The following is a 24,834-nucleotide window of genomic DNA, read 5'->3' as shown; positions in this document are numbered from 1 at the left end:
AAAATTATTTGAAGGTTCGTAGTGGAATTAAGCTTGAAATGGCGAAAGTCAAATTTTTAAAAAATTTGACCGGGGGTTGACTTTTTGATATTGGGGTCAGAATTCGATTCTAAAAATTTTAATAGGTCCATTATGTCATTTATGACTTATGTGCAAAATTTTAGGTCAATCGGACTTGATTTGGTAGGTTCCGGTGCCGTTTGTAAAAATTAGAAGTTCAAAGTTCATTAGGCTTGAATTGGGGTATGATTCGTGTTTTTAGCATTGTTTGATGTGATTTAAAAGCTCGACTAAGTTCGTATGATGTTTTAGGACTTGTTGGTATATTTGGATGAGGTCCCGGGGGCCTCGAGTGAGTTTCGGATGCTTAACGGATCGAAATGTGGACTTGGTAAACTACTGAAGAATGCTGGTTTTTTGTCACTGGTTTCCTTCTATGCGATCGCGTGAGAAGGTCCGTGATTGCATAGGATTGTTTGAGCAGATGTGAGATTTGTTCAGTGCGATCGCGTGAAGGCAGTGTTGATTTTGTTCTTCACGGTCGTGTATGGTCAACCGCGATCGCGTATGTTGGGCTAGTCTGTGCTATGCGAACGCGTGGGATAGGCCGCGTTCGCATAGGAGAACTTGAGAGGAAGCTGGGCCATGTGTTTTCTCTATGCGATCGCGTGAAGAGGGATGCGATCACGTAGAGCTGGGATCTTGTGCATCGCGATCGCGTGAAGACAACCGCGATCACGTAAGGTCTTTTCTGGGCAATGAAAAATTGTGCTTCACGATCGTATGTGTTTGTCCGCAATCGCGTAAAGCAAATGACTGGGCAGAGAGTTTAAGTTCTGAAAATGGGACTCCATTTTTACCGATTCGGAGCTCGAATTGAGGGTCGAGTTGAGGTCGGATTTTGGTAAAATTGATATGGTTAAACTCGTGGTTGAATGGGCTTTCGGGTTTTATAACTTTTGTCAGGTTCCGAGACGTGGGCCCCACAGGCGATTTTTGAGCTAAAATTTCGAATTTTGTTGGAAAATTAATATTTTCTTTGGAATTAATTCCAATAATTTTATTGACTGAATAGAATTATTTTTGCCTAGATTCGAAGCGTTTGGAGGCCAATTCAGGAGGAAAAGACATTGCAGGATAAACAATTACACGGCTTGAGATAAGTAACAGTTCTAAATTTGGTCCTTATGTATTATGTGATTGGTTTTGAAGTGACGCACATGGTAGGTGACGGGCGTGTGGGCGACTGGCGTGTGAGCGTGCACCGTAGGAATTATGACTTGGTCAATTCCATGGAACTGTGTAGTTGAAAAATCTGTTGATATCCGTATATTTTTTCCCGTATTAGAGAAATTGATCTATGAATCATGTTTAAATCATATGTTTACACTGTTAGGGACCCACAGAGGTCGTGTGTTGTGAAATTATTTACTAAATTGTTGTTTTGCACTCAGTCATAGCTTTATTTACACATTTTTACCTCTGTCTCTCTTATTCATTATTGATGCATCATATCATTGTTGTTGGGCTGCTTATCATGATTTCTGAGAGCCCGAGAGACTGGAGAGGTTGATGACTGAGTGAAACCGAGGGCCTAATTATTATGGATCGGGCTGCACGCCGCAGCATATTTCATTGATTTATGTCATGATTGTCTTGATATAGCGCTTGGGCTGAAGGATCCCCTCCGGAGTCTGTACACACCCTTAGTGAGCGAAGGTACCTACTGAGTGCGAGTGTCGAGTGCCGAGTGATGAGCGACTATGAGGAATGAGCGACTGTGAGGAAAGAGTGATTGTGAGGAAAGAGTGAATTGAGTAACTGTTACTCTGAGAGGATGCATTGATATTATTATTTGCTGCATTTCAGCTGTCATATATCACTATTTTTGGAAATTTCAGAAAAACATTATTTTCTGGTTCGGTCAAACTTGATATGAAATTTCAGTAAAATCTTAAATGTTGAACTTGAGACCATGCCTGTATTTGGACTTAGCTGAGAAGCTCGTCACTACTTTCAGTTCTTTATTTATTATTGTTACTTACTGAGTTGGTTGTACTCATACTACACCTTGCACTTCGTGTGTAGATCCAGGTGATCCCGGATACAGTGAGTGTTGATTCTTTTACACAGTCATTTTTCTAGAGATTCAGAGGTAGCTGCCATATTTTGCAGACCTTGTCTCTCCTTCCCTATCCTTTTGTTTATTGTATTTGGTCTCATATTATTATAGACCACGTTTTCCAGACTTTTAATGTCTAGATGCCCATGTACTCAGTGACACCAGGTTTTGGGAGTGTTTGTATTGATATTTGCGAGACTTGTGGATTGGTTTTAAATATTATATTTTCAAACTTAAAAGAAATTATGGTTTATTGAGGTTGTCGGCTTGCCTAGTATCGAGATAGGTGTCATCACGATAGATTAGGATTTTAGGTCATGACAAGTTGGTATCAGAGCGAGCCAGTATGATGATCCCCATTTGCTTGTCCTTAAGGACATGGTTCAGCACGGTGATGCTTCGGAAGTCACTATTGTGAATGACGGTGTATTACGGATGCAGGGCAGGCTATGTGTGCCTAATGTAGATGAATTGCATAAGTTGATTCTCCAGGAAGCTCACAGTTCGCGGTACTCCATTCATCCAGGTGCCGCAAAGATGTATCAGGACTTGAGACAACATTATTAGTGGAGGAAAATGAAGAAATATATAGTTAGGTTTGTAGCTCGGTGTTTAAATTTTCAACAGGTGAAGTACGAACATCAGAGACCTGGCGGATTACTTCAGAGACTTGAAATTCTAGAGTGAAAGTGGGAGTGTATTACCATGGACTTCGTAGTTGGGCTCCCACGGACTCTGAGGAAGTTTGATGTTGTTTGGGTGATTGTGAATCGATTGACCAAGTCCGCGCATTTTATTCAAGTTGGTACTACTTATTCTTCGGAACGGTTGGCTGAAATTTATATCCGCAAGATTATTCACCTACACGGTGTGCCAGTGTCTATCATTTAAGATCGAGGCACGCAGTTTACCTCACAGTTTTGGAGAGCAGTACAACGAGAATTGGGCACACAGGTTCAGTTGATTATAATATTTCACCCTTAGACGGACGGTAATCCAAGCGCACTATTCAGATATTGGAAGATATGCTACGCACTTATGTCATTGACTTTGGAGGTTCTTGGGATCAATTTCTGCCACTGGCAGAGTTTTCTTACAATAACAGCTACCAATCGAGAATTCAGATGGCTCTGTATGAGGCTTTATATGGGAGACGGTGTCGGTCTCCAGTGGGTTGGTTTGAGCCTTGTGAGACTAGACTATTGGGTACTGATTTGGTTCAGGATGCTTTGGAGAAGGTTAAATTGATTCAGGAGCGACTTCGCATGGCGCAGTCTAGACATAAGAGTTATGCCGACGGGAAGGTCCGTGATGTTGCTTACATGATTGGGGAGAAGGTTCTGCTCAAGATTTCACACATGAAGGGTGTGTTGAAGTTCGGGAAGAAGGGCAAGTTGAGCCCTCGGTATATTAGGCCTTTTGAGATACTTAAGAAAATTGGAGAGGTGGCTTATGAACTTGCCTTGCCACCTAGTCTATCAAGTGTTCATCCAGTGTTCCATGTGTCCATGCTTCGAAAGTATGTCGGGGATCCGTCTCATATTCTGAATTTTAGAACAGTGCAGTTGGACGGTAATTTGACTTATGATATGGAGTCGGTGGCTATTTTAGACCGGAAGGTTCGAAAGTTGAGGTCAAAGAACATAGCATCAGTGAAGGTATAGTGGAGAGGCCAGCCAGTCAGAGAAGCTACTTGGGATATAGAGCAGGAGATGTGAAGCAAATATCCACACCTATTTGAGACTCCAAGTATGATTCTAAACCCGTTCGAGGACGAACGTTTGTTTAAGAGGGGGAGAATGTAACGACTCGGCCGGTCGTTTTGAGAATTATAACCTTGTTCCCCCATTTACTGCTCAATTTATGCTTTACAGTTATTTTATGACTTACTGAGTTAGTTGGTTTGGGTTCGGAAGGATTTCGGAGTGAAATGAGACACTTAGTCTCTTAGTTGAAAACTTAAGTTGGAAAAGTTGACCGGATATTGACTTATTTCTAAATGACCTCAAAATTTAATTCTGATAATTCCAGTAGCTCTGTATGGTAATTTTGAACTTAGGAGCGTGTCCGAAAAATTATTTGGAGATCCGTAGTGGAATTAGACTTGAAATGGCGAAAGTTAAATTTTTGGAAAATTTGACCCGGGGGTTGACTTTTTGATATCGGGGTAGAAATTCGATTCTGAAAATTTAATAGGTCCATTATGTCATTTATGACCTGTGTGCAAAATTTTAGATCAATCGGACTTGATTTGATAGGTTCTGGCGTCGTTTGTAGTAAATAGAAGTTTCAAAGTTCATTAGGCTTGAATTGGGGGATGATTTGTATTTTTAGCATTGTTTGATGTAATTTAAAGGCTCGATTAAGTTTGTATGATATTTTAGGACTTGTTGGTATATTAAGTTGAGGTCCCGGGGGCCTCGGGTGAGTTTCGGATGCTTAACGAATCGAATTTTAGACTTGATAAACTGCTGAAGAATGCTTGTTTTCTGTCACTAATTTCCTTCTATGTGATCGTATGAGAAGGTCCGCGATCGCATAGGCTTGTTTGAGCAGAGGTGAGATTTGTTCAGTGCGATTACGTGAAGGCACTCGCGATCACGTAGGCTTGTTGAGGCAGTGTTGATTTTGTTCTTTGCGATCGTGTGAGGATCGCTTAGGTTGGGCTAGTCTGTGCTACGCGAATGCGTGGGAGAGGCCGCGTTCGCATAGGGGAACTTGAGAGGAAGCTGGGCCACGCATTTGCTCTATGCAATCGCGTAGAGCTGGGATCTTGTGCATTGCGATCGCATGAAGACAACCGCGATCGCATAGGGTCTTTTCTAGGCAGTGGAAAATTGTGCTTCGCGATCGCGTGTGTTTGTCCGCGATCGCGTAGAGAAAATGACTGGGCAGAGAATCCCATTTTCCATTTTTACCGATTTGGAGCTTGAATTGAGGCGATTTTTGGGAGATTTTCAGAGAAAACAATGGGATAAGTATTCTTAACTCAATATTGGTTAAATTACCTAAATTCATGGTTGTTTTTATCATTAAATGGGTAAATTAAGTTGGAAAATTTATAAAACCTTTTTGGTTTAAATTAAAGATTTGAGGGTCGAGTTGAGGTCGGATTTTGGTAAAATTGGTATGGTTAGACTCGTGGTTGAATGGGCTTTCAGGTTTTGTAACTTTTGTCGAGTTCCGAGATTTTTGAGCTAAAATTTCAGATTTTGTTGGAAAATTAGTATTTTCTTATGGAATTAATTTCAATAAATTTTATTGACTGAATCAAATTATTTGTGGCTAGATTCGAGGCGTTTGGAGGCCAATTCACGAGGAAAAGACATTGCAGGATAAAGAATTATACGGCTTGAGGTAAGTAACAATTCTAAATTTGGTCCTGAGGGTATGAAACCTCAAAATATGTATTATGTGATTGATTTTGAGGTGAAACACATGCTAGGTGATGGGCGTGTGGGCGTGCACCATAGGAATTATAACTTGGTCATTCCATGGAACTGTGTAGTTGAAAAATCTGTTGATATCCGTATATTTTTCCCCGTATTAGAGAAATTGATCTATGAATCATGTTTAAATCATATGTTTACACTGTTGGGACCCACAGAGGTCGTGTACTTATGAAATTATTTGCTAAATTGCTGTTTTGCACTCGGTCACAGCTCTATTTGAACATTTTTAGCTCGATCTCTCTTATTCATTATTGATGTATCATATCATTGTTGTTGGGCTGCTTATCATGATTTCTGAGAGCCCGAGAGACTGGAGAGGTTGATGACTGAGTGAGGCCGAGGGCCTAATTATGAGGATATTTATGGATCGGGCTGCACGCCGCAACATGTGTCTTTGATTTATGTCATGATTGGCTTGATATAGTGCTTGGGATGAAGGAGCCCCTCCGGAGTCTGTACACACCCCTAGTGAGCGTAGGTACCTACTGAGTGCGAGTGTCGAGTGCGAGTGCCGAGTGCGGAGTGATGAACGACTGTAAGGAATGAGCGACTGTGAGGAAAGAGTGACTGTGAGGTTGGAGTGAATGGGAGGACTGGGTGACTGTTACTGTGAGAGCATGCATTGATATCACTACTTGTTGCATTTCAGCTATCATATATCACTATTTTTTGAAATTTCGGAAAAACATTATTTTCTGTTTTGGTCAAACTTGATATGAAATTTTAGTGAAATCTTAAATGTTGAACTTGAGAGCATGCCTACTCTTTTATATCGGAAAGTACTGTATTTGGACTTAGCTGAGAAGCTTGTCACTACTTTTAGTTCTTTATTTATTATTGTTACATACTGAGTTGGTTGTACTCATACTACACCCTGCACTTCGTGTGCATATCCAAATGATCCCGGATACAGTGAGTGTTGATTCTTTCACACAGTCAATTTTCTGGAGATTCAGAGGTAGCTGCCATGTTTCGCAGACCTTGTCTCTCCTTTCCTATTCTTTTGTTTATTGTATTTAGTCTCAGATTATTATAGACCATATTTTTCAGACTTGTAATGTATAGATGCTCATGTACTCAGTGACACCAGGTTTTGGGAGTGTTTGTATCGATATTTGCGAGACTTGTGGATTGTATTTAAATATTATATTTTCAAAATTAAAAGAAATTGTGGTTTATTGAGGTTGTCGGCTTGCCTAGTATCGAGATAGGCACCATCACGACAGGTTAGGATTTTGGGTCATGACATATAGAGAGTTGGTCTATCACACACTACTATAGAGAAGGAAACAAAGTGGCAAATACTTTGGCTAACTATGGTCTTGAATGCTCTGAAACTACTTTCTTTTCTGAGTCTCTATATATGTCTAGGGAGGCTAGAGGAGAGTTACATATTGATAGAATTCAATACCCTTCATTTAGGTGGAAGACTCATAAAAGCTCCTCTTGGATAGATAAAAACTTGTATAGGATCTATAATTTGATGTCCTTTAATGGGTGTTCATATTGTATAGAAGAGGTTCTGAGTGTTTGATTTTTTTGAGAGCTTACTTGAAATCCTACTTGATGTATAGAATGGAGCTTGTTCCATTCTTAGTAGGGGCAGAGAGCTTATGTGACTCTTCTGTTATGTATTTACTACAATTATTAATAAACTAGTAAATTTGCTCGCGCTTCGCGCGGTTGTTAAAAACTTTATTCGACATACAAAATAATCCTTATACTAATATTCGAATATGTTAAAGATTCATACAGTTTTCCAACCCCAATAGATTAAATTTCAAATTTTAATCCATCTTTTATCCAACAAATTAGTTTTAAAACCTCTTTCTAATTTTCCATCAGTTATGTGTTTCTAGTCTTCTAGACCTCCCCAATATAAAGATAATAACAACACAAAATGAAAGAAATTAAAAGAAAATGGGTAAAATCAAATATATATCCACAAAAAAACGAAATCAAATTCTACAAATATTTTCTCTAATTTTTTCCCTCCCTTTTCAATTCCATTTTCCTTTTTCTTCTATTTCTTTTCTCTGTTTCTTTTTCCTTTCTTACATACTTACCCAATTATTTTTCACAAAAAAAAAAAAGACAAAACTATTTTTTTCAAATCTAATAGATTGTAACACCCCAAAAAATTTCGAAGTGTTTTAAGACCATTAAGAAGATTGGCGGGGTGCTAATTATATTAATTCGGGTATGAACAAGACTGATAATTTGAATGATATCAATTGATCATGATAATATATGTATGAGGTGCATTAAGAATGGTTTATGGCCTAAGAAGAGCCCTAAGGCTAAGTCAAGTTGAAAATTATATAATGGGATAAAGTTTCAAGTGAGTTCGCACAAGACCTAACTTCAAACGATCATATATATCACGATATGAAGAGTTATATGGTGTATAACCTATCAAATGAAAGTTCTATGTGTCTAGTTTCTACTATTTTAAACCGTTTGTCATTTGGAGTTTCCTACAAGAAGTTATGACCTTTTTACTAAAGGGTAGAAGAACAGCTACGCTAGTCTTGTGTAGCCTGCGTAGCCTACGCAGGAGGCTACATAGCTTCAAGGGTCATTTTAAGGAGCTGAAAACATGGGTTTAGAGAGAGAATGTGTTAGTTCTTCATCTTGGAATGGATTTCTAGAAAGAAGGAGGAGCTCTTCCATCATGAATACACTTCAAGGTAAGTTATCTTGGTACAAGAATGATTATATAACACCATTTAGTGATAACACTAACATTATTATGGATCAAATCCATAGGAAATGGGTTAAATCTTCAAGAACACCAAAAAGAGAAAAAGTTATATTCTTCCACCAAGAGGTAATCCCTTCACTTGAATGTCATATTGGAGTATGGGTAGCATGTTTATGAGTTTTATTTGAAGTTGTAATGGGATATTGTATGAACCCTAAGGAGGGTCTTGAAAATGATATTTTGGGCAAAGAAAAAGATGAATAGTGATGAATTGATATAAAAGAAATTGTTTTGAGTTTCTAATAATTCCAATAGACTTGATAACTTAATTGATGAACGAATTGAATAGGGAATCACCATTTGGACAAGATACAACACTAATTCTTGAAATGGGTGTTCTTGAACATATGGTTTTGTTGGAGAAGACAATGAATAATGACTTAATGATGTTGGATAATTAACATAGTATTATTAATGACTCCAAATGAGTGTTAAATTATAAGAATGGAATTGAATAGGATAATGGGTGAGCCTATTGGATAATTTATGAATCTTTTCGTATTTATTTTGATGTAGTTGGGATATCTAATGGTAGGTATTGAATTGTGGGTGATATTTGAACATTTTAATCAATTGGAGCATTGTAGTATTTTTGGAGTTTAAAGGTTGAGGTAAATAACACTTCTAAACTTGGTTTTGAGGTTATAAATCCCTGAATTTCGTGTTGTATGAATTGTTTGGAGATGACGCACATGCTAGGTGATGGGCGTGTGGACGCGCATCATGAAAATTGTGACTTAAATTGATTCCTTGGAGTTGCATAATTAAATAAATGACATTATTCGCATATCCTCCACATATTAGATAAATTGAGCTGAGACTCATATTAAAGATCATATTTAGGCTACACACCGATATATTTTCGGACCCACGTGGGTCGTATTATTGTTGAATTATTGTTTAAATTTATAAATTTTGTACTCAGTCACATCTATCACTTGCATATCATATCTCAGTCTCTATTATTATTCATTGATACACCATATCATCATTTTGGGCTAGTTTCATGACATTGTGAGCCCGAGAGACTAGAGAGAGTGGTGACTGAGTGAGGCCGAGAGTCTGATTGTGAGGTTATTATTATGGGATCGGGCTGCACGCCGCAATAAATTTTATTTACTTATGCCTGGATCTGGCTTATTATAGCGCTTGGGCTGAAGGAGCCCATCCGGAGTCTGCACCCCTACGGTGAGCGTAGTTGATATATATATTTGGGATGGATCTTCCCTGGGCATGGATCTTGCCAGAGATATATATATTGAGGGATGGATCTTCCCCAAGTATGGATCTTGCCCGAAGCATTTATATTGAAGGATGGATCTTCCCTGAGCGTGGATCTTGCCATAGATATAGATATTGGGGGATGGATCTTCCCTAGGCATGGATCTTGCGCGAAGCATTTATATTGAGGGATGGATTTTTTCTGGGCATGGATCTTGCCGAAGTATTTACATTGAGGGATGGATTTTTCCTGTACATGGATCCTGTCCGAATTATTGATATTTGGGGATGGATCTTCCCCTGCGCTGGATTGGCCTTATACTGTACTGAGTGACTGACTGTCAGTTGATGGATATACATATATATTTTGGGATGGATCTTCCCTGGGCTGGATTGGCCATATAGAGTACTGAGTGATTGGGTATTTTAGATTGTGAGTACACAGAGTTTTCATTAAGGTGCATCACATACAGTATGTACAGGCATATAGATACAGAGATGTCAAATTTCTCGTATTGTCAGAATTGATCTGTTTTATTTGTACTAAAAGCAACTGTTGAACTTGAAAGCATGCCTACATTTATGTATTGATATTATTTATACTGGACTGTACCTGCGGAGTTCGTCACTACTTTCAGCCCAGAGGTTAGTTTTGTTACTTATTGAGTTGGTTGTACTCATACTACACTCTGCACCTCCTGTGCAGATCCAGGTACTCCTGGATACGGCGGTTGCCAGATTTAAGGATTTAACTGTTGGAGACTATCAAGGTAGTTGCTCAGTATCCGCTGACCTTGTCTCTCTTTTCTTCAGTTATTGTATTGTTCTATACTTTCAGACAGTGTTTTATTAGTCAGACTTTGTATTCATATTAGATGCTCATGTACTCAGTGACACTGAGTTTTGGGAATGTATTTTTATGTAAGAAATTGTGAGATTTTCTATGAAATTCAATATTATGTTTTCAAACTTAATGGAAATTGCAGTTTATTGAGGTTGTCGACTTGCCTAATATTGAGATAGGCGTCATCACGACAGATTAGGATTTTGGGTCGTGACATAGATTAAACTTCAAGTTCTTAATCCATTTTTCATTTGACAAATTAGTTTATGACTTTTTTTTCTGGTTTTCCACCACTAATGAGTTTTTAATCTTCTAGACTTACCCAAGACAAAATAATAACACATAATGAAAGAGATTAAAAGAAAATGGGTAAAATCAAATCTGTTGCACAAATCAATGGAATCAAATTTTACAAATATTTTCTCTAGTTTTTTGCTTCCCTTTTCCATTTCAGTTACTTGTTTCTTCTATTTCCTTTTTCTTTTATTACTCCTTACGCATTTATTTAGAAAAAAAGAAATACAAAACTCCTTTTTCTTCTTCTCTAATTTCTCACAAATAAAGATAGCAAGTAACCAAAGATACTCATGCATAATAACAATAGGTAACCAGTGAGATTCATAGGCATAATAATGGTATGTAACTAAAGAGACATAAAGCATTATTGATGTGATTTTTTAAAATAAAACTACCAAAAAAAAAAAAAGAATGGAAGGGTAAAAGAATAAGAAAAATAAGAATCCTTTTTTAGGAAGGTTATTGAAAGACATAGAAAGCATTAGTAGTTATTCTCATTTCGTATAAGAAGGGTACTCTCACCTCTTTAATTCTCTCTTATTCCCTGAACACCAATGAGAGAAAAATCAAACGCATAAAATAGCAAGCACATAAAAAGATTAAAAGGGGAATATGTACAAAAAACCATTGCATGCAATTTTAAAATAAACAAGAAAAGTCATCATCCCACTCAACACAAACAAAAAGAAAGAAATTGAGAATGAACTATCACAAGTCCCAATCTCCTTTGAAATCAGAAAGAAATAGAAGTTACATGAATCAAGACAAAAAACTAAAATAGCCGACGTAACGGAAAAAAAATTAATTAAAATGGACCGAATAAGATAATAAAATAGACTTCAAAGAAGATAAGGAAGCAAAACTAAGATAGCCGATATAAGTTTTCAATTATCAACGACATATATAACAATAAAATTTTAAGTACTACATTTCGTAAACTGACCCGTTATCCTTTCTCAAAAGCTATTTCTACCTTATACCTTATTTTATCAATATCATAGTACATTTATGCATTTACCATGTCAAAAAAAAATAGAATTTTAGTCATACTTTTAGTGTATTTTTCTTTTCTTTTGCCGTTGTGTAATTTTTCTTTTCCACCTCATAGCCTTTGACATAGAGATGGCCAACCATTGTAAGCATAATATATCAAGTTGCTCCTATAAGTATTCCTGCTCCTCTTGCATATATTTACCCAAGAAGCAGTAGAGTATCTCAATTTTATATATTTGTACAAAAATATCCTAATTTTATACATATACCAATATACGTATTAGAAATTACGTAGAACACTTGCACCATTTCACTCCTCTTTTTTCTTAATGCACTTCCTTTTCCATAAAGATTGCACCCGTTCTTCCCAAAAAGACAAAGAGGAGATAATATAGAAAAGAAAAATTACTCAAAGCCTTTGAAGAAATTGAAAAATAAAGTTAGTAGTTAATCAATTGAAGTAAATGAAAATATATATAGTTTCATGAAACGATAAAATCTCCAGATGTGAAATGAAAAGACAAATTAGGATTTCATAACAAATAATACCTCTAGCACACCTTCATGAATCTGCACTTTCTATTTTCTAAGTTATCACGTTTCTTCTCATAAGCTTATTTCTATTTATTCTCATAAAAATTTACTGTTTAGAATATATAATGTTTAGATGAAAGATTAAGGGTTTCAAAAGAATAACATTCAAACGTTAAAAAATTTTGTAACTTTCAACAGTTACAATGACTTTTTAATTTATTGCTTAGTGAGCTATTAAATATAGTGAGTGAGACTTTATTAAAAAAACAAATATATAGAATGAATGAGAGGAATAAAGAAAAAATTGCCAAAAAAGGAGAAAAAAAGATAAATGGATGTAACGACCCGGTCGGTTGTTTTGAGAGTATTAGCTCCGAACCCCAATTTATTGCTCCCTCTATTTTATTTTGTGGCTACGTGACTTGCCGGGAGGATTTATTTTTGGTTTTGAGTGAAATGGGACACATAGTCCTTAAATTGGGAGTTTAAGTTCTATGAATTGACCGTAGTTTGAATTATGTGAAGACGACTCCGGAATGGACTTCCGATGGTTCCAATAGCTCTGAAGGTAATTTTGATCTTAGGAGCGTGTCTGGATATTGATTTGGAGGTCCATAGGTCATTTTAGCGTCAACCGGCGAAAGTTGGATGATTTTGGAAAGTTTGACCGGGAGTGGATTTTTTGATATCGGGGTCAGATTCAGATTTCGAAAGTTGGAGTAGGTCCGTAATGTCAATTAAGACTTGTGTGCAAAATTTGAGGTCAATCGGACTTGATTTGATAGGTTTCGGCATCGGATGTAGAAGTTTAAAGTTTTAAGTTCATTAGTCTTGAATCGATGTGCAATTCATATTGTTAGCGTTGTTTGATGTGATTTAAAGACTCGACTAAGTCCATGTGATATTTTAGGACTGATTGGTATATTTGGTTGAGGTCCCGGGGGCCTCGGGTAGATTTCGGATGGTTAACGAATCAAATTTAGGCTTGTGAGAATGGCTGAAGGCACCAGTTATGGTACAACCGCACCTGCACAAGATTGACCGCAGGTGCGAGCTCGCAGATGCGAGCAATTGGGCGTAGATGCGAGGCTAGAAGAAGTGGCTTGTGGTCGCAGGTGCAACGTGAATGCCGCAGAAGCTGAGTCACTTGTGTGGAAGAATGAGCGCAGAAGCGGAAAGGCCATGGAGGCCTGTTGATCGCAGATGCGGACGAGGTCCGCAGGAGTGCATGTGCAGAAGCGCTCCTTGGCCACAGAAGCGGGTGCGCAGATGCGGTTGTCCCTTCACAGAAGCGCACACGCAGGTGCGATTAGGGTGCCGCAGAAACGAGATTTTGTGTCCTAAGTAATGGCCGCACCTGTGATGGAATTTCCATAGGTGCGGAGCCGCAGAAGCGAAATCGTTGGGCAGAAAAGGGCCAATTCCGAGGGTTTAATTTCATTCTCCATTTTTTAACTTAGAGAGCTCGGATTGAGGCGAAATTTCGAGGGTTTTTTAGAGAAAATATTTGGGTAAGGATTCTTGACTTGTTTTTGATTAATTCCCACTAAGATATCATTTATTCTTTATTTAATTTAGAATTTGGGTTAAGAAATTTTTGAAAGAGGTGAAAAAATCCTTAGGCCGAATTTTGAGATTTTGATCGAGAATTTTGTATCTGATTTTAGTGATTTTGGTATGGGTAAACTCGATATCGAGTGAGTGTTCGTATTTTGTGACTTTTACCCGATTCCGAGACGTGGGCCCAGGTCGACTTTTTGAGGCGATTTTTCGATTCTTTGCTAAAGTCATAGATTTATTATTTAAATTAGCTTCTTGTAGTTGTATTTATAATATGAAATTGCTTTTGCCTAGATTTGGGCCGTTCGGAGTCAAAAAATCGAGGGAAAGGCATTCTTACTGACTGATTGAGCTTGGTTTGAGGTAAATGACTTGTCTAACCTTGTGTGGGGAAAATTTTCTTAGGATTTGGTACTGTTGTAACAATTTATGATGTGTGAGTGTCGTATACGCTAGGTGACGAATGCGTACACGGGCTAAATGTGGAAATTCTGGTTCTTGCTGAGTAGTCTTCTTTTAAATTTCTTAACTGAGTTTCCTTAGCATGTGTAGCCGTCACGTTTAGCTTAGTATCGCATGTCTACGTGTCTTAATTTTTGCTTGAAATTTGTGCAACATGCTTAGTTGAATTACTTGCCTCCGTGATCTTGTATTCAACTTTTAACTGTATGATTCCTTGTTGTAAATTCGTTGTTCCATAGGTTATGAGTTGTGTATTTACTTCTGGGACTACGAGGCGGTACCTTGGGAGCTCCCTCTGTCGTGTATTTACTTTTAGTACTACGAGGCGGTACCTCGGGAGATCCTCTGTTGCATATTTACTTTTGGGACTACGAGGCTGTACCTCGGGAGATCCCATATTGCATATTTACTTTTGGGACTACGAGGCGGTACCTCGGAAGATCCCCTGTTGCATATTTACTTTTGGGACTACGAGGCGGTACCTCGGGAGCGCCCCTATTGTTTACCTCTATTTGTCGTGTTGTTACTTTTATAAAATTTCTCGTTGTTCATTTCTCAGTCATTTTATTGTATTATTATATCTTTTGCCTTGCTTTTCGTTTAAACTAGTAGGGGCCTGACCTGACCTCGTCACTACTCTACCGAGGTTAGGCTTGGCACTTACTGGATACCGTTGTGGTATACTCATACTACACTTCTGCACATCTTTTTGTGCAGATCCAGGTTCTTCCTACCAGACCAGATACTAGTGAGCTGGACCGTACATGGAAACTTCAAGGTATATTTGCCAGCGTTCGCAGACCTCAGAGTCCCCCCTCCATCCTTATTATGTTGCTTCCTTATTATTATTTTCTCTTAGAAGCTTGTGACTTATTTTTACCGGACTTTAGGAGTTGTAATTATTTAAATCGCAGATCTTGTTATATTTCATATGTTGAGATTTGAGTTCAGTCTTATATTCAGTTATTCCGCAAATTGTTAGGCTTACCTAGTCTTAAAGACTATGTGTCATCACGACATCCTACGAAGAGAAACTAGGGTTGTGACAATGGCAATCCTAGTCTAAGGCCTCATTTGTTTTTTTTAAGATTAAGACGTTTGAATCTGAATACACACCTGAATATCAAGATGTGTATTAAGATTAAGACATTTGAATACACATCTGAATACTAAGATATGTATTAAGATATGAATACTAAATGATTAAGATTGTTTGATTTTTAATATCTGAATGTATAAAATCTTTATTTGAAAATTAATAAACATAAAATACTAATTAATCTAATATTCTATCAATAATATATATATATTTTTAAAAAATACGATAGTTGCTGGTGGTGATGGCTAACGGTGATGTTTGTGAATGCCAACTAAAGGCGGTGGTTGGTGGTAGTTTTGGTTGATGGTGGTGGTTCAGGGTAGTAGCTAATGGTGATTAATAGTGGTGTCGATTATGATTGAGGATGGTGGTGGTAGTTAATAAGGGCATGGTGGTGGTGGTAGTTTACAATGATGGGCAGTCCGATTATGGTTATTGATGGTGATGGAGTGGTTAGTTGTGGTAGTTGAGGTGGATGAGTGTTGGTTGTGGTTGAGAATGATGGTGGTGGGAGGGGTGGGGATGATGAAATGAGGTAGCAGATAATGGTTGCGGCTATGATTGAGGATGATGGTGGTAGTGATGGTGGTGGCATGATGGTAATTGATAATGGTAGGCGATGGCGGCAATTAATAATGAATATAAATGATAGCATCTTAATGAATTAAGTCTCTATTATAGATCTTAATCATACGGGTCTATTCAGACCCAATAAGTGATTATGAAATAAAAAAAAATAAACACACTTAATGATTAAGATCTGAATAATTAAAATTTAAATTTTAAAAACAAACGCATTTAATATGTAAGATCTGAATGACTAAGATTCAGACATCAATTAAGGCGACAATCACTCACTCTCTGTGAGGGAGTTGGAGAGATTGTCAAAAAAAAAATTAAAAAAATCCAATAGTCAAGGTCTTCGTAAAAGTTGACACGTCTTGTAATGGATGAAAGTGCGATGTAGGTGATTAGTACTCCTGAATGCTTACAAACGGTTGATTTCTTCTGACTTGTTAGGAGAAAGCGAACAAGCGCACACAACTGAAACTGCGTGAAGGGACCAAAAAGGAAGAGTCATCAGACATGTCATCACAGTCAGCACACGACTACGCCGCTGACGGCGGGGCTGCGGTGACTCCGCCGTTGGACGACGATGGCTACGAGGTGGTCAAGGGTGCAGGTGAAGACTCGGGGAACCATTATTTTGGTTCGCAGCCGATGATGTCTGATGAAGCTGATCAGTCGTCCACCGGAGAAAGTGGACCGATTCTCCCTCCGCCGGAACGTATGGTGGCGGAAGAGGGCTTTGCCCTCAAAGAGTGGCGGCGGTGAGCAAAAATTTTCTGCATGCAACAAAATATATGTATATATGTATATGTAGTATAGTATGATTTAATTGATTTATATTCGTATAAAATGATTTTTTACTTCGGCGGTTACTCCAAGAAACATATTTAGTGGATAGATTTAATTGATTTATATTCGTATAACATGATTTTTTACTTCGGCGGTTACTCCAAGAAATCTATCCACTAAATATGTTTTTAGTTTGAGTTGGACTCATCATAACTGCTTGCGGTGTTTCTTGCCAAGTAATTAAATAGAGTACTGTCTTTCTTTTTCCCTTTTCTCTCTGAAACAAAATATTTGTAGTAGTTTATAGAACCCATGAAAAGTTCAATTCTCATTTTGTTTGTTTTTGTTTAGCAAAAGTACTGCTTTAAAATGGTTTTAATTTTTATTAAGTTCACTACTTCTTTAACAAGGAAGCGAATCTTTGTCCAACACTAGTACTTCCCTTAGCTCGAGCAATTAGTTGGGGTCCGTGGGAATAGTGAATTGGAATTGATGTTGTCAACCCCCCTAACATAAATTCGTTGAAGAAGAAAATTCTGCTAATACTTTTTGGAGGCCTTTGATACTGTGATAAATGAAAAGTTGATTACATGGTCTCTGACTCGAGTTAGTGTGTGGCCCGAAGATAAATTAGTTGACAAAGAAAATTCTGATTATACTTTGAGGCAGCCTGTGATATTTATTAATAACTAAGTTGTTGATGAAATAATCTAGCCATGTCATAATTAAAGATGGATCCAAGACTTTAAGCTGGTGGGTGTGCAGTACCAGCTACTTGATTTTGGCAATAGGTTCGAACTTAGTATAGATATGTGTTCTTTTGGACGGACATAGCTTATAAATTATGGGTTCACGAGAACTCAGAAGCTTTTGTCCGAACTATCTATTTAATAAGAAATCTATTAAATATAGATAAATATTTGATTGTGAATCTAATTATTATTTTATATTAACTTGAGGTCGCTGTAGGAACCCGTAAACTTCAAATCCTCTGCCTTTGAGATTAGTCCATGGTGGTAGTTGAATTGAGTTTGCCTTCTAAAGCTTTGAGGAAAATTTGCAATTCTCTCTATCCTTTTGAAATGCTTTGAAGCTGATACATAGTAGAATATTTAGTAATTCATTGTTAATATGATGTGCACTTGTATTTCTGTTTACAGCATGAAGCTTCTTTACTCATGTGTCAACGTGCTCCCTTTTCTTGATAACATTGTGTGTAGATTGTGTTTATCGTGCAGCTTCACATAGATTCTGTAGTTGAGAATATCTCAGCGTATACTTATGATGCTTTTTCCCCCCTTCATGTTTAGCTTATATCTTATGATGCTTTCAAATCTCACAATTTACTTTTGTGTGATGATTGCAGCCTCATTCACGTCCTTGCTCATTCCTTATGTTGTATATATTTGAGATGAAAATCACATGATTACATTTATGGACCTCCTTGAGTGAGAGGTATAATATTTGTTTCGTTTTCCAGATTGAATGCAATATGGCTTGAGGAGAAGGAGAAAAGGGAGAAAGAAATTGTAAGGGAAATAATTGAAGAAGCAGAGGAATACAAAGCAGAGTACTATAGGAAATGGAAACTTAGATGTGAAAACAACATAGCTGCTAACCGGGAGAAGGAGAAGGTGAGACCTAGAGCTATAAAATTTAAAAGTTTTTCTAATGCATTTTTAGGTTTGTTAACTAGTTTTGGTATAAGTTTGCTGTTCTTGGTGTTTGTTATGCTAAGTAGTGGCTTTAGTTGGAAGAAAAATTAACTGGTCCAGCGCGTTGTGCATCTAGTTACCTTCTCTTCCTAATTGTTGCTTTCAGCTCCTACTGACGGGTATATGAGCATAGAGAAGGGAGGATTAACCTAGTAAAAGTATTATCCAATTTTTAATCACGGTACTTCCTACTTAACAAGGGCAGGCACACTGAAAATTGCAGCTTCTATGTTTATCTGTTTATACTTCACATGATTTAGTGTTAGCGTTAGGTGTAAATTAAATTTTGAAAGTGGATAATTTCCACTTTAACAATTTGGAAAATTTCCCACCTGTGATCAAAATATGCTGAATGTGCTTGTGAACTTTGGTACAAATAATCTAGACTGAGTAGTTGCGGTTTAGGTGAGTTTTATTTGCTAATCTGTACAGAACCAAAATCTTTGGTCATATGATTGTTAAATCTCTAAAAGTAGTTCCCCAGTACAACAAGTTTCTCCATAGTAAATCGACGTATTGCAGTTCATGTGTCATCTTTTCTTTCCCCAGTTATTCCTGGCAAACCAAGAGAAGTTCCATGCTGAAGCTAATAAGACTTATTGGAGAGCAATTGGAGAGCTTATCCCAAAGGAGGTCCCGACGATAGAAAAGAAGGGAAAGAAGGATAAGGAGAAGAAGCCATCCATCAATGTCATCCAAGGACCCAAGCCTGGGAAGCCAACTGAGCTCTCTAGAATGCGTCAAATACTTGTGAAACTCAAACACAACCCACCTGCGCATATGACGCCTTCACCAAAACCATCTTCAGAACCGGGAAAAGATGCAAAGACAGGAGCGAACACTCCTGCTGTCTCTTCCTCTGCAAGACCTCAAGCTACTGCAGCACCTTGAAGAGGACGATGAAACTACTACTATCTTGATCTTGTAAAGTCATCCCTACATAAACTTGAATGTTATGAGTTTGAGAGTAACTCGTATCAGGAAGCGTTTACCTTCATTTCTAGTTGTAGGAGCTAACATGTGTATAAAGGAAAGGTTTCTCTTCTCTGTGACTCTCAGCTGTAAAATTATACTTTGATCTGTAATTTGGAGTTGCATAGTAGCTCATCCTGTTGGATTTTCTTAAATTCCTATCTAGATCTGTATTCTATTTCCGTGCTTGCTTATTTCCGTAACTATTTAAGAGGATATAAGTAGTAAATTTTTGTACTAAAAATATTTCCGTGCTTGCTTATAGCTACTGCTAACTTCATATTACATGAGAAGGTTTAAAAAAACCAATATATTAGTCCATGCCATAAGCCCAAGGGGGATTGCCCAGGTTAGGAGAACAACAATATACAAGTATAAAGATATCTATAAACATCAGTCAACATTATCTAGGAAGCATTTGTGTGACACTCTGAAAACTCTCAAACTTTGTTGATGTTGCAAATGGATTAACAGATTGCACCCCTTTCTTGTCCCGGGAGGATGATTTCTGCAGACTACTATAACTTGATCGTTTCGAGCTATGTGGTCTGTAGACTCCTGGCTCAGTTAACAACTTCTCATTGAGGTTAACTTCTTTAGACAACATCTCAATCACTTGTTTCATGTTAGGTCTTTGGGTAGGTGCTGCTTGTGTGCAAAAAAGAGCTACTTTGATGAAGCGCAGTAATTCAGCTTCTGAATACTCTATTAGCTCTGGATCAACGATATCTAGTAGCCGCCCTTCTTCTCTAAGCTTCCATACCTGCAGAGTGTAAACCTTCAGAATTAAAGTAACAATTATGATCTTTTTGAATAATGCTAATGGTTGGCCCATCCACTTTGTATTGACTTACGGACTTGCAAGAGTGGTCTAGCGGTCAATAAAGTAGTTGAAAACCACGGGGGATCAAGGTCCAACTTCCAACAGGGATAAGAAATTTCTTTTCATTTACCTAAACCTTGGTTGGCACAGTTTTGAAGGGGAGCCTTGGAGTAACTAGTAAAGTTGTTGAGGAGGCCACGGGTTCAAGCCGTCGAAACGGCCTCTTGCAGAAATGCAGGGTAAGGCTGAGTACAATAGACCCTTGTGGTCTGGCCCTTCCCCGGACCCCGCACATAGCGGGTGCTTAGTGCACCGAGCTGCACTTTTTGGTTGGCACAGTTTATCCGGTGCATTCAAGCAGGCTGAGACGCCACCTTTATCAAACAAAAAGAGTACACTGTCCAAAGATCCAGAAGACTTATTCAAAGGTTTCAGCTAATGCATGAACTTCAGAATCCATAACTCTTAGCATTTCTTTTTTCTTTTATTTCATAGAGTGAGTAATCATGATTTAACATTTACCATTTTCATATGATCTGTGATTGATCCAACATATATTAGATTTAAGTTAGGAAAAGTGCCATCAGATGCAGATATCTAAGTATTTTTAGCTGACTTCCATTTAAAACATAATTATTACTAATGAATCTTGAAGAACATAAAGCTGAAAGTATACTCCTACCCATTCCACCAGAATCAAGAGATCCACTCCAAATGCTGCTTTACTACTGCTTCTTCCACTTATGATCTCAAGTAGAAGAACTCCAAAACTGTAGACATCGGCCTTCTTTGTGAGTTGTCCAAACAAGGCATACTCGGGAGCAAGATATCCTCTGCAACACATGAGAAGATCAATAAACAATAAGACAGGAAACACGTTATTGAAATGAAATTATATGGAACTCACACTGTTCCTGCCACTTGCGTACTAAGATGAGTCACATTTTCAGGGAAAAGCTTTGCCAGACCAAAATCGCCAATTTTAGGTTGAAGGTTTTCATCAATAAGGACATTACTGGCCTTAATATCTCGATGAACAATTGGTGGTGTTGCTTCCTCATGAAGAAATGCTAAACCAGATGCTGTACCTAAACATATAGCAACTCTCTTGGGCCAATCCAGGGCAACACGTTTACCTTTAGAACCTGCAATGATAATTTACACATTGGTGGTTAGCCATGCACTTGGATTTACATTCCTTGAGAAAATGAAATACGGCCAAGGTTCTATTGGAAACAGCCTCTCTATCTCCACAAGGTAGGGTTGAGAAAATGAAATACAAAATAATAAATCTCAGATAACTTCCAAGAACATTTTCAACGGCTCAAGTCCAATTGTCAAGATATTATTGCCCCCTTGGGTTTTAAACTCAATAAAGGAATTCTTGTTCCCGCCTTATATGGCTAACTTTCCATCCCATTCCAATGTGGGATTTTCCAAAGGCAAGCTTCATATGGAACCCCTGACAAGTTCAATCGCTATTACATTTTCTGCTAATCAACCATATCTTCATGAATTGTAATGGGAACCCATACGTTCAACTAGTATATGTTCCATTTGGTTCAGAATGAGTTTTCTAACTTTGTGAAAATTACCAAGTAAAGCACAGGCAAGGCTGTTATTCTCCAAGTATTCATATATCAACATTCTATTGCCACTCTCAACACAACAACCAATCAACTGAACAAGATTTGGATGTCGAGTATCTGAAATAATATTAATCTCTGTCAACAATTCCTTGGTCCCTTGTTTTGATTCAGCAGAGAGACATTTAATGGCAACACGACTTCCATCTCTCAAAACTCCCTACATTTATAGAACAAAGTTGCGTAAGTACAGACTTACTCTAATGAAGCATATAACACAGAGTGTAAATTACTTAAAAAATTTGACTTATAAGTATATGATATCAATGTATTTTTAGTTGTAGCAAGTATTAATCCGCCTTATTTTCTAACTTACTAATCCCATTTTTTATAGACAGTTACTTGGAGTTATCTTTTTAGGGTAATTTTGATATTGCAAAAAAATTTACCTTATAAACAACTCCAAAACCGCCACCTCCTATCTTGTTAGATGGATGGAAGTGTCCTGTTGCTGATCTCAATGAGTTATATGAAAAAAGCCTCACATTGTTGGTGGCAAGCTCTAAACAATTTGAACATAAGAAGAATGTGAAATTCTCAAAACTGGATATAAAAAAGCACAATATAATCAAAAGAATTACTCCTAAGACTCTGTAACCATTCAAACTATACAATTTAGTTGCACAAAAGATATAGAAAAACATTTCTTTAGTGTTTTATGTCCTATAGGAAGCATTCAACATCCGAAAATTTAGGCCAATTTTAGCATAGAAATGAAATGGCCATATATTTACAAATTAAAATTCTCAAGCAGTAATAAGATCTAGACTTAGAATCTAAATCCCAACTCAGGCTCGAGCATCGGAAATGGAGAAACACATAGTAGGCAGGGCTACTCCTTTACTAGCACCACACAACTCGAATCTGAAATAGTCAGATCAGTGAGTTTTGGATATCGGATTGGACAAAGGGAAATTCAGAAATTCGGAGAGGACAAGTTTTGAATAAGTTACTTTGTAAACAAACAAACAAACAAACGAAAAGAAAAATTGGATTTCCTTTCTCTGAAGCTCACACATAATAACATGAGAGAAAAAGATGAAGATAGGGAAAAACAGGACAGGATCTACTACAATTCTAGCAGTTTGATGGCTTTTAGAGTTTTCAATTAATTCTAAATAGCAAAAAATCAGGCTGGGAAATTAAGAGAAAAGTAGTTACCATGATGTCACTAAGAAAAATCTTGAAAGACACAAAATAAGAGTTATGACTGTTGTTACCTTGGACTTGAGTCTCTCTATTGTTCTTACATGATTGAAAAGCACCAAAGCAACTCCAATCCATTGCTGAATAATTCAAACTTTCTAGTCCTTCTATATTATCACCTATCTCTGCAAAATTCACCAAATATAGAAAAAGAAAGAGAATAACATAAAAATCAACAATAGGAGATTCACTCAAATGGGACAATATCAAAATTTAGAGACTAATACTGTACCTGATTTCTTGGTGTGTTCGAAAATCCCAAGCCATTAGTGCGAAGAGAGTATAAACAAAAGCATGCTGAAGGCCATATGTAACTTTATAGTAGTTGCTATTATATAGATAAATTTCTATACTTTGTACCTGGTATTAAATGCTAGTATTAATTAAATGTATTTATAGTAACTTGTAAGAGAGGGAGTTAATACAAAATGAGAGGGGTTGGCTAACAAGAAGGTGAATAAAAGAGAGAAGCTGCTATTGATGTTGACTTTGTATTTTCTTTTTACATCTTTTTTTTCTTTAGTATATTTCAAGAAGAGAAATGGATTTTACTTTCTTTTTGTTGACAAGGAGCTTAAATAGTCTACTATATATAACAGTATGTTGAAATCTTTATCAGGATAGAAAAGCAATAGAATTGGTCCACCTAAAAAGAAGGTCATTTTCAACTACCATCTTACTTTCTGTACCTCTTGTGGTGTTAGGTAGAAGGAACACTATTCAACATATTTGGCATTTATTTTTATTTCAAGATTTAAATTTCATTAGTGTAATAGGAGTACTTATTTTATACAAATAATATAAAGTAATAAATTAGTGAAATTAATATCTTAGACTCTTGTATCCAATCAAATAGTATATGATTATATAAAATAAAATGGATGAAATATTTAAATTTAAATAAATAAAAACAAAAGAAGCATTCAAAGCGGAGAACGCGCAGAGGAAGTATTACGTAATTGCTCTATTTTCAGCCATAAGCTTCTTAATCTTTATTTAAAATAAAATAAAAAAGAATCATTCTTTTAGTGGGTTGAGCGACCACATATCTACATATAATATGCATGCCGTGCAAATCAAGATGTAATGTTGGAATAAACCTTTCTTTTTTTCATATACTATACTCTTTTATCAAAATCTCTCACGAAATTAAATCTTGACTTGTGATAGTAATTAAGCCAAAAAAGTCAATACACGCTATAACCTTTTTTTCCCGTAGTGTTAAAATCTTTAGGTTATAAACACAAGTTGTTAAATTAAGTAAAAGAGTTAGGTTCTAACATAAATGTGGTATTGTTTTTATGATTAAAGGACACTTTTTGATCCGAGTTCAATCTTTCAATAACTCCATGAGCAAATGAACAATAATATATAGTAGAAAGGGAACTTCAAGTGACATGAAATTTTATTTTCTTAAGTACATTTTTCTTTTCATGAGGAAAACTTTTTATATATGAGCACAGTAATCAAGAATCTGTACTCGAGCATACCATTAGTCTTTTTCAGAATGAAGAAAGATGTCAAATTCTAAGAGCATGTCTGGATTTTGGAAAGCCACAAGGAAAATGGATTTAAGTGTAATTGTGTGTAATTACACATATTGGTATGTTTATTGGGCCAAATAAATGCTTGGCTAGTGGGAAATTTGATGTAATTAGAAGGGAGTAATTACACTGCAAAATTCTCAAAGAGAAATAAAAAATTGGGTATAATTATAATTACATCATGTAATTACAAGGCAACGTTTCAAATATCCATTTTAATC

The 24,834-nt window shown here is 36.9% G+C and overlaps 2 protein-coding genes across 2 annotated transcripts; one reads left to right on the top strand and one right to left on the bottom strand.

The window, feature by feature from the left end:
- Positions 1-16,350: 16,350 nt before the first annotated feature.
- On the top strand, positions 16,351-19,549 carry LOC107822315 (clathrin light chain 2). Its single transcript, XM_016648846.2, has 3 exons — positions 16,351-16,679; positions 18,188-18,341; positions 18,972-19,549. Exons 1-3 carry the CDS (start codon positions 16,435-16,437, stop codon positions 19,311-19,313), a joined length of 741 nt encoding a protein of 246 aa, XP_016504332.1. The 5' UTR covers positions 16,351-16,434; the 3' UTR covers positions 19,314-19,549.
- A 74-nt stretch (positions 19,550-19,623) lies between these two features.
- On the bottom strand, positions 19,624-23,442 carry LOC107822314 (putative serine/threonine-protein kinase). The gene is made up of 7 exons (XM_016648845.2): positions 23,302-23,442; positions 23,084-23,194; positions 22,253-22,365; positions 21,813-22,023; positions 21,125-21,362; positions 20,900-21,050; positions 19,624-20,157 (listed from the first exon to the last, which is right to left on the bottom strand). Exons 2-7 carry the CDS (start codon positions 23,145-23,147, stop codon positions 19,798-19,800), a joined length of 1,137 nt encoding a protein of 378 aa, XP_016504331.2. The 5' UTR covers positions 23,148-23,194; positions 23,302-23,442; the 3' UTR covers positions 19,624-19,797.
- Positions 23,443-24,834: the final 1,392 nt, after the last annotated feature.

Source organism: Nicotiana tabacum, chromosome 2 (assembly GCF_000715075.1).
Source record: "Nicotiana tabacum cultivar K326 chromosome 2, ASM71507v2, whole genome shotgun sequence".
Taxonomy (NCBI): Eukaryota; Viridiplantae; Streptophyta; class Magnoliopsida; order Solanales; family Solanaceae; genus Nicotiana; species Nicotiana tabacum.
Note: the sequence above shows the minus strand (reverse complement) of the source record. Positions and strands in the feature narration are given on the sequence as shown.

Bases quoted from the DNA above. Each gene is read 5' to 3' on its own strand.
- LOC107822315 (XM_016648846.2), top strand. From the start codon at position 16,435: ATGTCATCACAGTCAGCACACGACTACGCCGCTGACGGCGGGGCTGCG. The intron at 16,680-18,187 runs GTGAGCAAAAAT...TTCGTTTTCCAG, and splicing joins GCCCTCAAAGAGTGGCGGCG to ATTGAATGCAATATGGCTTG. The intron at 18,342-18,971 runs GTGAGACCTAGA...TTCTTTCCCCAG, and splicing joins CTAACCGGGAGAAGGAGAAG to TTATTCCTGGCAAACCAAGA.
- LOC107822314 (XM_016648845.2), bottom strand. From the start codon at position 23,147: ATGGATTGGAGTTGCTTTGGTGCTTTTCAATCATGTAAGAACAATAGA. The intron at 22,366-23,083 runs GTAACAACAGTC...CAAATTGTTTAG, and splicing joins TAGAGAGACTCAAGTCCAAG to AGCTTGCCACCAACAATGTG. The intron at 21,051-21,124 runs GTGAGTTCCATA...CATGTGTTGCAG, and splicing joins ACGCAAGTGGCAGGAACAGT to AGGATATCTTGCTCCCGAGT.